Source organism: Rana temporaria, chromosome 8 (assembly GCF_905171775.1).
Source record: "Rana temporaria chromosome 8, aRanTem1.1, whole genome shotgun sequence".
Lineage (NCBI taxonomy): Eukaryota > Metazoa > Chordata > Amphibia > Anura > Ranidae > Rana > Rana temporaria.
Window position 1 is genome coordinate 165100923 of NC_053496.1, and position 13976 is coordinate 165114898.

At 46.5% G+C, this 13976-nt stretch overlaps 1 protein-coding gene across 1 annotated transcript; it reads right to left on the reverse strand.

Annotated features, from left to right (window-relative positions):
- Positions 1 to 489: 489 nt before the first annotated feature.
- On the reverse strand, positions 490 to 11354 carry LOC120910468 (zinc finger protein OZF-like). Its single transcript, XM_040322225.1, has 7 exons — positions 11281 to 11354; positions 11119 to 11171; positions 10437 to 10645; positions 7547 to 7739; positions 6424 to 6521; positions 6216 to 6315; positions 490 to 1558 (listed from the first exon to the last, which is right to left on the reverse strand). The coding sequence occupies exons 1-7, from the start codon at positions 11352 to 11354 to the stop codon at positions 615 to 617; spliced, it is 1671 nt and encodes a 556-aa protein (XP_040178159.1). The 3' UTR covers positions 490 to 614.
- Between the last annotated feature and the right edge of the window lie 2622 nt (positions 11355 to 13976).

Sequence of the window (13976 nt, forward strand, 5' to 3'; positions counted from 1 at the left end):
AAATTAGGAGTTACGGCGACCCACAAGGGTTTTTCACGTTTGCTACGTCGCTGCTAGTCTAGTTTCCCGTCGCAAAGTTAGTCGTCGTTTTTGGTGCCCTAACTTTACACAGCACACGTATGTGCTGTATAAAAAAGTATGGCCGTCGTTCCCGCGTCGAAATTTGAAAATGTTTCCTTCTTGCGTAAGACGTCCGGGAATACGGAAGTACGCTACGCACGTCGCCGTTCGAAAAAATTACGTCACTTCGCGCAAAGCACGGCGGGAATTTCGAAACGGAGCATGCGCAGTAGGTCCGGCGCGGGAGCGCGCCTAATTTAAATGGCACACGCCCCTTTGAATTACGCGGGCTTACGCCGGAGGCCGCCAGCGTAGGTTTTCATTGCAAGTGCTTTGTGAAATCAGGCACTTGCGATGAAAACTTGCGGCGGTGTAACGTATCTACGATACGTTACGCTGCCGCACTTCTACGTGAATCTGGCCCATGGTTGCTTCCAACTCAGCCTTTTCACAAAGGTATTGCATTGTGGCAGGCTTCCTTTTACCTGTACACAATTTAACTACCAATGAAATGCTGATATTTCACAGGGATATGGAGCAGGAAAAGCCAGATTTCACCTGTGAAGCTGCTGATGAGAGACCAAATATAGTTTCCTGGAAAAACACTTGCCGCATTCTGAGCAGGAGAAGGGTTTCTCTCCAGTGTGAGTTCTCTGGTGGGTGACAAGGTTGGACTTCTGCTTGAAGCATTTCCCGCACTCCGCACACGAGTATGGCATTTCCCCCGTGTGGTTCCGTTGATGCTTGACCAGGACCGACTTATAGGCAAAGCCTTTGCCACACTGAGGGCATAAATAAGGCTTCTCTCCTGTGTGGACCCTCTCGTGCCTCACCAGGGCTGACTTTTCGGTGAAACGCTTCCCGCACTCAGAACACGAATACGGCTTTTCCCCTGTATGAACCCTTTGGTGCTTTACCACATCCGACTTCTGGGTAAAGCACCTCCCGCACAAAGAGCAAGAATACGGCTTCTCCCCTGTATGAGTCCTTTGGTGGATCGCCAGATGGGCCTTCTGCTTAAACGACTTTCCACACTGGGAACAGGAAAACGGGTGGTCTCCGGAGTGGATCCTCTCGTGCTGTAAAAGGTTTGCCTTGTCGGTGAAAGATTTCCCGCAGAGGGGGCAGGAATAGGGCTTCTCCCCAGTGTGAATCCGTTGGTGGGTGACAAGGTGGGACTTCTGGACAAAAACCTTGCCACATTCGGAACAGGTGTAAGGGTGCTCTCCTGTCTGAGTTGTCTGATGGGAAATAAGCTTTACACCCGAGGAAAAACAATTATCATAAGCAGAATACGAGAATGTGGAGCCAACGCTCTGGGCGATGTGGTGGGATCGTTCAGTAAAAGACTTCCCACATGTAGAGGGGTCGTAAGGCAGTTCTGTACCATGTAGAGCCCGATGGAGAGGCGGAATAACAGGGTTTTCTGCTGGACTTGTTCCATTATCTGGATAGGTCACAGGATGTCCCACTGAATTATTTCCTTTGGGATGTATATCTAGATGAAACAAGAAACCAAAAGATGGGTTGGCAGATCTACAGTAAGGTTCCCAAACAGGCAAATCTCATGGAAAAATATCAATTGTGTGCATTTACCGTGTTTCCCCGAAAATAAGCCCGGGTCTTATAATTATTTTGGCAACAAAAGACACAGTAGGGCTTATTTTCAGGGTAGGTCTTACCATGTAATGTGCTGTCTTCTCTCCCCCTCTCCCTGCCAGTCAGAAATCCCCAGTGCGAGTTAAAATGCTTGTAAAATCCTATAATCCACTCTATTACAGTAATATATAATGTAAAATGTGTTTTTCTGGAATATAATTGTGCCAAATACCTTCGTTATAGCTCCGCTCTGCGCTTCTGTGACCCGCTGGAGCTCTCTTCCCTGCATTTATATTACAGAAACACACACATTGTACATTATATAATACTGTAATAGAGTGGATTATAGCATTTTACAAGCATTTAAAATAGGGCTTATTTTTGGGGGTAGGGCTTATATTGCATCCCTCCTGGAAAATGACGCTAGGGCTTACTTTCGGGGTAGGTCTTATTTTCGGGGAAACACGGTATGTACAAATAACAGTGGGGTAGATTCAGGTACGACTTGCCCATTTCTTACGGAGGCGCAGTGTACCGTTTTAACACTGCGCCTCCGTAAATTTCCTGCGCTACGCTTGATTCACGGAGCAGTGGCTCCGTAATTTGCGTTGGGCGCTCCTGAAAAATGCCCGGCATAAGCGTGCGTAATTTAAATGATCCCATAGGGGGCGTGGATCATTTAAATTAGGCCGAACGTAGTGCGCATGCTCCGTCGGGAAACTTTCCCGACGTGCATTGCGGCAAATGACGTCGCAAGGACGTCATTTGCTTCAAAGTGAACGTAAATGGCGTCCAGCGCCATTCACGATTCACTTACGCAAACGACGTTAAATTTTAAATTCGCGACGCGGGAACGACGGGTATACGTAGCATTGGCTGCCCCTGCTAATAGCAGGAGCAACCTTACGCGGAACCCGACGAACGCAAACAACGTAAACTGCGTACGCAGGGTTGTGAATCGGCGTTAGTATGCAATTGGCATACTATACGCTGACCACTACGGGAACGCCCCCTAGCGGCCATCGTAAGAATGCAGCCTACGATATGACTGGCATAAGAGCCTTATGCTAGTCATATCTTAGCCTGCAGTCGGCGTATCGAGCATCCCTGAATCAGGAGCAGTCGATACGCCGGCGCAACTAAGCAATTGCGCTGCGTAACTATGGTTACGCAGACGCAATTGCTTGTTGAATCTACCCCAGTGTGATTCTCCAAATTTGAAACATAGAGTGCATGCAAATATTTTAAACAATGATTCTGAAATGATAATGCAGAAAAGTCTCCAACAATACTATTTTTGCAATCTATAAAGTGACCTTGTCTTCCCTCGAAATGTTTCCCTTGAAACCCACACTCCCAGTGCTGCAAAAATAACTGCATAGCAGTAGTTCCTTCTACTACCGTGTTTCCCCGAAAATAAGTCCGGGTCTTATATTAATTTTGGTCACAAAAAACACACTAGGGCTTATTTTCAGGGTAGGGCTTATTTATTTACAGTCTGTCTGGGTGGTTGTTGCTTTAAAAAAAATCCTGTTTCTTTAAAGCATGAAAGACAACACAGTGTTTGTGCGGTGTCATCTATCCCTCTCAATTTTCCTCTTAAAATCTAAAATTTCTGTGTCCTCTGTCTTCCCTTCACCCCCTGCACCCCCACCCCCCACCACCACCACAACATTGTCAGGGGTCTGTTTTTTAACATCATTCTGAATTGATTGTAAAGTAATCAGTTCTATTACAGTTCAGTCAGTCCTGTTTTATACTGTATAAAAGTACCTTTTTAACAACTTTTATGGTACCGTATACTGCTCTTCTGAGATGAGGAAAGAGAATGTGACGTCAGCGCGCTCTGTGCACTATGGTAAAGAGGGCGCAGACGTCAGTGGGAGGAGAGGAGGAAAAAGAAGAGCCGCGATTGCCGCTGACGTCTGTGCACTGAAGACAGAGGGGTCGCCGCCAAGTAGGAGGAGTGGAGGAAAGAGAACAGCCGAGATATCGGCTGACGTCAGCTCGCTCCATGCGCAGAAGAGGAAGGGGCACAGACATCATACGGGAGGAGAGAAGAGGACCTCCGGCGGGTCAGCGGTGGGTGTGAACATGTTTTTTTTTAAATACAGCTGCAAACGGAGACACTGGCCAATATTTACAAAAGCATTACAGGGTTTTTTAAGGAGATTTACTAGGGCTTATTTTCAGGGTAGGGCTTATATTGCAGCCCACCCTGATAATCCACATAGGTCTTATTTTCGGGGTAGGGCTTACTTTCGGGGAAACACAGTAGTAAGTGAACGCAAAGATCCCGATGCTGTAGACTCTGCTGGTGCACCACCCCCAAATGATTCAGGGTAGACTTGTACCATAAAGAATTGACCTATAGATTATAATAGGCCCCCCAGCATTTCCCCGATGTCAACCAAAAAAACAACCAGGGTCCTGGATCTTCACCTTTTATTCACAAAGGGGGGACTGTCTCTTTAAACTCTGCATTTTCCAAACAGACACTGTTAGGATTCTGTGAAATTAACTCAGAACCAAAAGAAATCTCCTATAGTGCAGTACACAAGATATAACCATCAAATTTATTAGTAAATATTCACTTACATAAAAAAAAATCTCTGCACACTAAACAAATTCACTGGGTAGCGTACACAGAGTACTCACCGCACTTCTGCTTCTTGGCACTGACGTCACCTGGCTCCTCCCCACGCGTATCGTCACCGACCACGTGACTTTGTCAGGTTTTAAATCTCAAGGGAAGGCTAACGTGTAAGAGAGACACCTTCTGCTCTCCAATGAATGCAAAGTAGCTCCAAAAACACACTATATTGTCAAAAGTATTAGGACGTCTGCCTTTACACGCACATGAACTTTAATCACATCCCAGTCTTAGTCCGTAGGGTTCAATATTGAGTTGGCTCACCCTGTGCAGCTATAACAGTTTCAACTCCTCTGGGAAGGCTGTCCAGAAGGTTTGACCATTCTTCTAGTAAGGTCAGGCACTGATGTGGACGAGAATGCCTGGCGCGCAGTCTACGCTCTCATTCGTCCCAAAGGTGTTCTATCCGGTTGAGGTGAGGACTCTGTGCAGGAGGTCAGGACACTGGTGCACAGTCATGTTGGAACAGGAACCTGTTTCTACAAAGTTGGGAGCATGAAATTGTCCAAAATGTCTTGGTATGCTGACGCCTTAAGAGTTCCCATCACTGGAACTAAGGGGCCAAGCCCAACCCCTGAAAAACAACCCCATCCATAATCCCCCCTCCACCAAATGATTTGGACCAGTGCACAAAGCAAGGTCCATAAAGACATGGATGAGCGAGTTTGAGGTGGAGGAACTTGAGTGGTCTGACCTCAACCCAATAGAACACCTTGCCTGACCTCACAAAGGGTGGGTCAAATCAATATTGAACCCTGCAGACTAAGACTTAAAGTTCATGTGTGTGTAAATGCAATCATCCAAATACTTTTGACAATATAGTGTATGTGTGGGTATGGTTATGAAGGTTTATGTGTGAAGGTATATGTGTATATGTTTATATTGAAGGACCTCCCAAGTTCCCAAAAAGTCTTTATTTTTTGGAGATTTGTACAATCTGTAATTTTAGTTTGAAGTTCAGGGAGTAAACAAGTATCCAAACTTTGGAAAATGAACGAACGCAAAAGAGTCTGAAGAGGAGAGCCGGCGTCTCATAGAGACTGATGGCTCCTGACTCCCCCATTGGGCACATACTGTCTCCCCATTACTGACAGAGGAGGGGGGCGAAGAAGAGATTGTTGTTGTGACTGAACAAGGAGGATCTGGGACTCTTCTCTGGATTTAGGGCCATATTCTCAGAAGAGTTACGACGGAGTATCTCAGGAAACTCCGTCGTATCTCTGTTTTTTGACCCGCGTATCTATGCGAGTGATTCCTAGAATCATTTTCGCATAGATACGCTGTAGATCCGACAGGTGTAAGTCACTTACACTGTCGGATCTTAAATGTAATTCGCCGCCGGCCGCTAGGTGGCGTTTACGTTCAGGTCTCATTTGTTTATGCAAATGAGCCTGATACGCCGATTCCCGAACGAAATCGCGTTGCGTAACCGTCGCTTACGTCGTTTGCGTAAGCGTAAGGTTACCCCTGCTATATGAGGGGTAACCTTACGCCAGTCCGACGTATGCCATGTTAAGTATGGCGTCGGGTCCGCGTTGTCTTTTCCCGTCGGATATGTCGTTTTCGTAAGTCGTTCTTGAATACGACTTTACGTCAATGACGCACACGTCGGCGTCATTGACGTTTTCCGTCGAGAACTGGAGCATGCGCACTGGGCTATTTTTAGCCCGGCGCATGCGCAGTTCGATCGGCACGGCGGCGCGCTTAATTTAAATATAAGCCGCCCCCTTTGAATTACGCGGGGATACGCCGGGCCTTTTACACTACGCTGCCGCAAACTACGGAGCAAGTACTTGAGGAATATGGCACTTGCTCCAGTAAGTTGCGGCGGCGTAGTGTAAATGGCTTACGCTACGGCCGCGGGAAAACTACGAGAATCTGGCCCCCAGTGTTTATTACTCACCTGTGCTGATCTCTGGAGATAGGTCTTCCCTACATGGCTCATCGGCCAGCACAGACATCTCTTCTTCATCTTCTACTTTAATAACAATCAGATCTTCATCCTAGCAATGAAACGTGTTTGGATTATGGATGCAGGAAAATTAGTATTTGTTTATAAGGATTCTCTAAAAAACATGCAGTAATTTAATAATGTCCTCAATTTTCCAAACCTGATAAACCTGGAGGATCTCCTGATGCTCCTGTGTGGAGTCCCGGGAATACAGAGGACGGGGACATCTCTCTGGGGGATTTCTGGTACTGGATCCATCTGTAGGAAACACACACTGACTGAATACATTGGGCTAGATTCACATAGATTAGCGGATCTTTAGATCCGCTAATCTATGTGATTTACGATCCGCCGGCACAATTTTGCGAGGCTAGTGCATGATTCACAAAGCACTTACCTCCAAACTTGCGCCGGCGGATCGTAACTCCCCCGGTGGAATTCAAATTCCGCGGCTAGGGGGAGTGTACAATTTAAATCAGGCGCGTCCCCGCGCCGATTTAACTGCGCATGCGCAGCCGGCGAAATTTTCCAGTGCGCATGCTCCAAATGACGTCGCTAGGACGTCATTGTTTTCGGCGTTAACGTAAATTATGGCCATCCGTATTCGCGACCGACTTACGCAAACGACGTAAAAATTCAAAAGAACGACGGCCATACTTAACATTAGCTACCCCTCATATAGCAGGGGTAACTATCCGCCGGAACAAGCCGAACGCAAACGACGTAAAAAAAAAAAGCGTTCTTTTCTAAATCGGCGTATCTCCTCATTTGCATATTCGCGAGTAAAACACGAAACGCTAACCTAGTGGACAGAGGAAGATTGCAGCCTAAGATCCGACGGTGTAAGTCACTTACACCTATCGGATCTAAGGGAGATCTATGCGTAACTGATTCTTATGAATCAGTCGCATAGATCCGACCGTCGGATCTCAGAGATACGACGGCGTATCAGGAGATACGCCGTCGTATCTCTTTGTGAATCTGGCCCAGTGTTTCTATGTCTTTATATCAGAGGATGTGTATCTAGGGGGATCCTCAATACTCTTCTCTCCTTTACAAGAAATGAAAGTCTCCTCTTACCCGGTGATGTGAGGGGCGGCCGCTTCTCCATCATGACGTCCTTGTAGAGATCCTTGTGTCCTTCTATATACTCCCACTCCTCCATGGAGAAATAGACAGTGACATCCTGACACCTTATAGGAACCTGACACACACAATGATACCGTCACCATCCAGACACATCCCTTGTCTGTTACTGGATAATGTCCCAGAATTCCCGGCACCGCTCACCTCTCCCATCAGCAGCTCAATGATCTTCTGGGTGACTTCTAGAATCTTCTTGTCACTTCTCTCAGGTGTGGGTGAGGAAGGTGGAGGCTCCACAATGGGGCTCCGGGTCCTACTCCATGCTCTGGACATAACGGAATGGCTGCTGAGTGTCACATGACCACCAGACTTTTTCAAAGGTCCATAGTACTAAAAAAAGACGACATACAAACATTAAAAAGAGATATGCTACAACGTCCCTTCATGATCTTCATGTCCTTTTCACCTCAACAGTCATCTATGTATTTAATAATATAAGATAAGAGTGATGTCATGTGACCTCCCAGAATCCTCCTCACCTCTCCGGTCAGGTCTGTGTTTTATTAATAGAGATAAGAGTGATGTCATGTGACCTCCCAGGATCCTCCTCACCCCTCCGGTCAGGTTTGTATTTTATTAATAGAGATAAGAGTGATGTCATGTGACCTCCCAGGATCCTCCTCACCCCTCTGGTCAGGTTTGTATTTTATCAATAGAGATAAGAGTGACGTCATGTGACCTCCCAGAATCCTCCTCACCCCTCCGGTCAGGTTTGTATTTTATTAATAGAGATAAGAGTGATGTCATGTGACCTCCCAGAATCCTCCTCACCCCTCTGGTCAGGTTTGTATTTTATTAATAGGGATAAGTGATGTCATGTGACCTCCCAGAATCCTCCTCACCTCTCCGGTCAGGTTTGTATTTTATTAATAGAGATCAGAGTGATGTCATGTGACCTCCCAGAATCCTCCTCACCTCTACGGTCAGGTTTGTATTTTATTAATAGAGATAAGAGTGACGTCATGTGACCTCCCAGAATCTTCCTCACCACTCCGGTCAGCTATGTGTTTTATTAGTAGAGATAAGAGTGACGTCATGTGACCTCCCAGAATCCTCCTCACCACTCCGGTCAGGTTTGTATTTTATTAATAGAGAGAAAAGTGATGTCATGTGACCTCCCAGAATCCTCCTCACCCCTCCGGTCAGGTTTGTATTTTATTAATAGAGATAAGAGTGACGTCATGTGACCTCCCAGAATCCTCCTCACCTCTCCCGTCAGGTTTGTATTTTATTAATAGAGATAAGAGTGATGTCATGTGACCTCCCAGAATCCTCCTCACCTCTCCGGTCAGCAGGTAGATGATCTCCAGGGTGAGGTTTAATATTTTCTCTTTGTCCATATTCAGGACTGGATCTGGGAAAGGACTTTGCTCCTTATCGGAAGGGCTGACCATAATGAGATCTACAGTGCAGAATAAAGGAGACAATTTAAGTTCATAGTGGGTCTGACACAAATATAAAAGAATGACTAATACACTGAATAATGATCGCTTTTCAAAGCCGAAATAACAGTAACGATTTAAAAGGGGAGTCCATACTAGCTCAGAACTCGGGTTTGGCGAGCAGATATAAGTCCAGAACATACTTCAAGACTGTTCAAAAATCCCGATAGCTCCTTTTTTCTATGAGGGGTTGCATAGAATGTTTGTATATGTTTTCAAGCCAAACTCCACGTATGATGTGTATTGCATAGTTACATAGGCCCAGCATGGCACAATGTAAGTATTCATATCTAATATATGATGGACCACTGAGGAAGCAGACAATCGCTGCAGTAATCTACCCTACTACTGCGATCGCCACGATCTTCAACGACTTGTGCCGAGAGGCCGACCCACTGCATACTAACCACAGGAGGCGCTTGCTTGGCACCTCTGCCATTCCCAAAACGCCTTGTATTTTCTCAGTGAATACAAGGTGTTCTCTGATTGGATGAGATTGAGATCAAGACACCACTGCCTCTGCTCTCCACCTTGTCCAATCAGAGGGTGGCTTGTATTCACTGAAAAAAAAACACAAGGGCCCAGATTCAGGTACATTTGCGCGATATTTGCGGGGGAGCAGGGCAAAATCGATTTTGCCCTGCGCCCCTGCAAATATTTTGCGCTGCCCTCGATTCACGGAGCAGTAGCTCCGTAAATTGCGAGGGCGCGCCGGCAAAATTGCCCGACGTAAGCGCGCGCAATGTAAATGATCCCGCCGGGGGCAGGAATCATGTAAATTAGGCGCGCTCCCGCGCCGAGCGTACAGCGCATGCTCCGTCGGGAAACTTTCCCGACGTGCATTGCGGCAAATGACGTCGCAAGGGCGTCATTTGCTTCAAAGTGAACGTGAATGGCGTCCAGCGCCATTCACGAATCACTTACGCAAACAACGTGAAATTCAAATTTCACGTCGCGGGAGCGGCGGCTATACTTTAGCATTGGCTGCCCCTACTATTAGAAGGGGCAGCCTTGCGCTAAAGTTTCCGTACGGAAACTCCGTACCTGGCTTGCGCAGGGCCCGCGCAAGTTTGTGAATCAGTGGTAGTATGCAATTTGCATACTACACGCTGATCACAATGGGAGCGCCCCCTAGCGGCCCACGTAAGAATGCAGCCTAAAATCTGCGTGGCATAAGAGCCTTATGCCGCGCAGATTTTAGCCTGCAGTCGGTGTAACGAGGTTCCTGAATCAGGAGCACTCGTTACACCGGAGCAAGTAAGCAATTGCGCCGTGTAACTTATGGTTACACAGGCGCAATTGCGTCTTGAATCTGGGCCAAGGAGTTCTATGAATGGTGGTAGCGCTGAGCAAGCGATCCCACTGTGGTCAGTGTGCAGAGGGGTAGCCACTCGGCACAGGACCCGGAAGATAGCAGTGATCGTTGTAGTAGCACCGACTGATGGTGATTGTCAGCTTTGCCAGTGGTCCCTCAGGTATGACATGGGCATACTTACATTGTGCCAAGCTGGACCAATGTAACTGTACGGATCAAGGCTAGTGTTCAGAATGATATGTAATAGTCAGTGTAGCAGAGGAAAGGTACAGGCTCATCATGGTGCCCCTGGCCGGGCCGTATGGCTTTTGTCGGGGGAGAAATGATCTGTAAAAAAGAGGAAGGCACGAAGGAGACGTCACACCTAATAAAGATGCGCTGCTGCCTTTCTGTCCACCGCTTCACTTTTTTCCCCAGAATCCTCGTTGTTTTCAGGCTCCGTGACGATCCTCTGGTGATGGAATCACCCCCTGGTCGCCCTATAAAATAATAATGAATTCATAATTATGTTACCAATACAAAAGTGCTATGCCCCTTTAAATATCCCCTCCCCCACAGGTTATTATTAGTGTATCAGTGCAGGCTCACTGTGTATTATACCTGACAAACCAAAAATAACAGCTATTCATTCTCACTATTCTGCCAGCATAGGAGAAAGGGAAAAAAATCAACTTCCGGTCTGTGGTTAATAGACTTCCGGGGTATGCGTTCCACAGTTGCCAAGTTGCTTCCTGACAACGGGCAGAACGTCTCACCTAGACCACAAAATAGAAAATAATGCCAATCTTTCTTTATTTTAGGAAGGGAGGCATTTACATTCACCCTCCCGCTTGTTATTTGCCTGAAGAAATAAAGCCGCTATTGTGTGTAATAATGCTTCTGAGGACGGCGGCCATTTTCCTGTAGCCTTGCTTAAGCCTGGCAATGAGATGCGTAACTGTTTGCGGTTTACTTGACAGAATGCGAATGTAATCGTCCACAGAGTCGCTCTTGTTCTGCGTTTGTCTGGAATAAGTAAGAGCGACTGAAACCAGTCAAAGTTGTTTTTTTTTAATAGGGGAAGGCAGCGGCCATTTTGTTGTAGCCCACAAAGGTAGAAACCTCTTTCACTTACTTCCAATCTGGTTTTATGCTGCAGCTGGAGACTGAGGAAGAGGAGGTGGTGGGTTTTTGGTCATTCTGGGTCATATTTTAATTAGTTGGTCACTTAAGGGGAGGTGGTTGCATATGAGACAAAAGGTTATGACATGGTTGGCTATCTCAGTTGGATGTTGCGGCGCACTACGCTGCTCTGAGCCAAGACCCATGAGTTCAGCTGGGGTGGGCCTAAAAAAGAGAATGGGTCTCTGTAATCAGTGCCATGTACATCCGTGGGGGCTGTACCCTATTCAGTGCACCTCTGAGCTCATTGGAGAGACACATTAGCAGCCCTCAGTTATTATTTCAGTCTCTGTGGCACTGGCATGCTACACATAGGGCAACAGATGATACCAGTCCCCGCCCCTGAGGAGCCTACACTGTATTGTATCAACCTCAGTCTTGTTGATCAAACACAGTACTGGAAGTCAGGGTTGAGTTTTTTTGGTGGAAATACTTTCCTCAGATAGCCCAAAAAAGAAGAAGACGGTTTGCTCACGCTGCTTTCAGTAATGTGACTGGGGCATTCTGTTGTAAGCTCCTCAGGGGCAGGGACTGATGGAGGAGCGTGTTACCTACTTTTAACATGAACTAAATTTAACCTGTTCATTGATTCTCCTTTGTCCAGATTTTGTATCAGCTGGTACCACCAGTGAAAGTGACTACGTGTACAAGGAAAGGTCCTGAATGAAGATGGAGAAGGAGCCAAGCCACATGACAGAGAGGATATTAGACCTCACCCTGGAGATTATCTACCTGCTGACTGGAGAGGTGAGGAGGATTCTGGGAGGTCACATGACATCACTCTTATCTCTATTAATAAAACACAGACCTGAGCGGAGAGGTGAGGAGGATTCTGGGAGGTCACATGACATCAATGTTATCTCTATTAATTAAACACAGAACTGATCGGAGAGGTGAAGAGAATTCTGGGAGGTCACGTAACATTACTCTTATCTCTATTATTAACCCCTTAACGCCCGCCGCACGACTATTTACGTCCGCAGAATGGCACGGACAGGCAGAAGGACGTATATATACGTCCTTGCCTTCTAGCGGGTGGGGGGTCTGATCGGGATCCCCCCCCGCTGCGTGCGGCGGGCGGGTTCCCTCGGGGAGCGATCCGGGACGATGGCGCGGCTATTCGTTTATAGCCGCTCCGTCGCGATCGCCCCCCGAGGCTGAAGCACGGGGAGAGCCGTATGTAAACACGGCTTCCCCGTGCTTCACTGTGGCGGCGTATCGATCGAGTGATCCCTTTTATAGGGAGACTCGATCGATCACGTCAGACCTACAGCCACACCCCCCTACTGTTGTAAACACACACTAAGTGAACACTAACCCCTACAGCGCCCCCTTGTGGTTAACTCCCAAACTGCAACTGTCATTTTCACAATAAAGAATGCAATTTAAATGCATTTTTTGCTGTAAAAATGACAATGGTCCCAAAAATGTGTCAAAATTGTCCGAAGTGTCCGCCATAATGTCGCAGTCACGAAAAAAATCGCTGATCGCCGCCATTAGTAGTAAAAATAAAATAATTAATAAAAATGCAATAAAACTATCCCCTATTTTGTAAACGCTATAAATTTCGCGCAAACCAATCGATAAATGCTTATTGCGATTTTTTTACCAAAAATAGGTAGAAGAATACGTATCGGCCTAAACTGAGGAAAAAACGTTTTTTTTATATGTTTTTGGGGGATATTTATTATAGCAAAAAGTAAAAAATATTGCATTTTTTTCAAAATTGTCGCTCTATTTTTGTTTATAGCGCAAAAAATAAAAACCGCAGAGGTGATCAAATACCACCAAAAGAAAGCTCTATTTGTGGGGAAAAAAGGACGCAAATTTTGTTTGGGAGCCACGTCGCACGACCGCGCAATTGTCTGTTAAAGCGACGCAGTGCCGAATCGCAAAACCTGGCCTGGGCATTTAGTTGCAAAATGGTCCGGGGCTTAAGTGGTTAAAGCACAAACCTTACCAGAGAGGATAGGAGCATTCTGATCTCAAACATATTTTTCTGTTCATAGGGATGTACCGCCAACATGTTTTGGGGGGAATTACAGTACCGCTGTTTATTAGTAGTCAGCGCTGACTGTCATGTTGTTAGTGTTTAGTAGGAGCTACGTAATGGTTACTGACCCGAGCCGAACAGCACAGGTCCTGCAGGGCTACCTCTTGCCTCCCAGGTCTTTGGTTAATGACATTGCACCACAATAATGAAGGCAACCATTGGTCAGACTGTCACTCAGACTGGTGGTGCCTGAGAGGTGTCTCTAGACCCAGGGCATAGGACACAAAACTTTGGGGCACATGCCTTAGGTGCTCGAGTGTAGCCTTTTTCCTGGATTGGACACTTTTAACCTGATTTTTATTTTCTTTATATATAGAACTATATAGCTTTCAAGCTGTCTAATGGCTTGGTCGCACCCAACTTAAGGAATACACAGAGACCCTTCACAAAACCTCCACCTCCCGCTCTGACACCGGAAACAAGCAACGACAAAAAGATCCAAGAGGTCACCAACAAAATCATTGAGCTGCTGACGGGAGAGGTGAGTGGTACCGGGAATTCTGGGACTTTATCCAGTAACAGACAAGGGATGTGTCTTGATGGTGACTGTATGATTGTGTGTGTCAGGTTCCTATAAGGTGTCAGGATGTCACTGT

Excerpts from the sequence above, each read along its gene's own strand:
- LOC120910468 (XM_040322225.1), bottom strand. The coding sequence starts at position 11,354 with ATGACCCAGAATGACCAAAAACCCACCACCTCCTCTTCCTCAGTCTCC. Across the intron at positions 7,740-10,436 it reads AGGGGCACCATGATGAGCCT|TACTATGGACCTTTGAAAAA; the intron begins GTACCTTTCCTC and ends GTCTTTTTTTAG. Across the intron at positions 6,316-6,423 it reads AGATCCTCCAGGTTTATCAG|GATGAAGATCTGATTGTTAT; the intron begins GTTTGGAAAATT and ends TTTCATTGCTAG.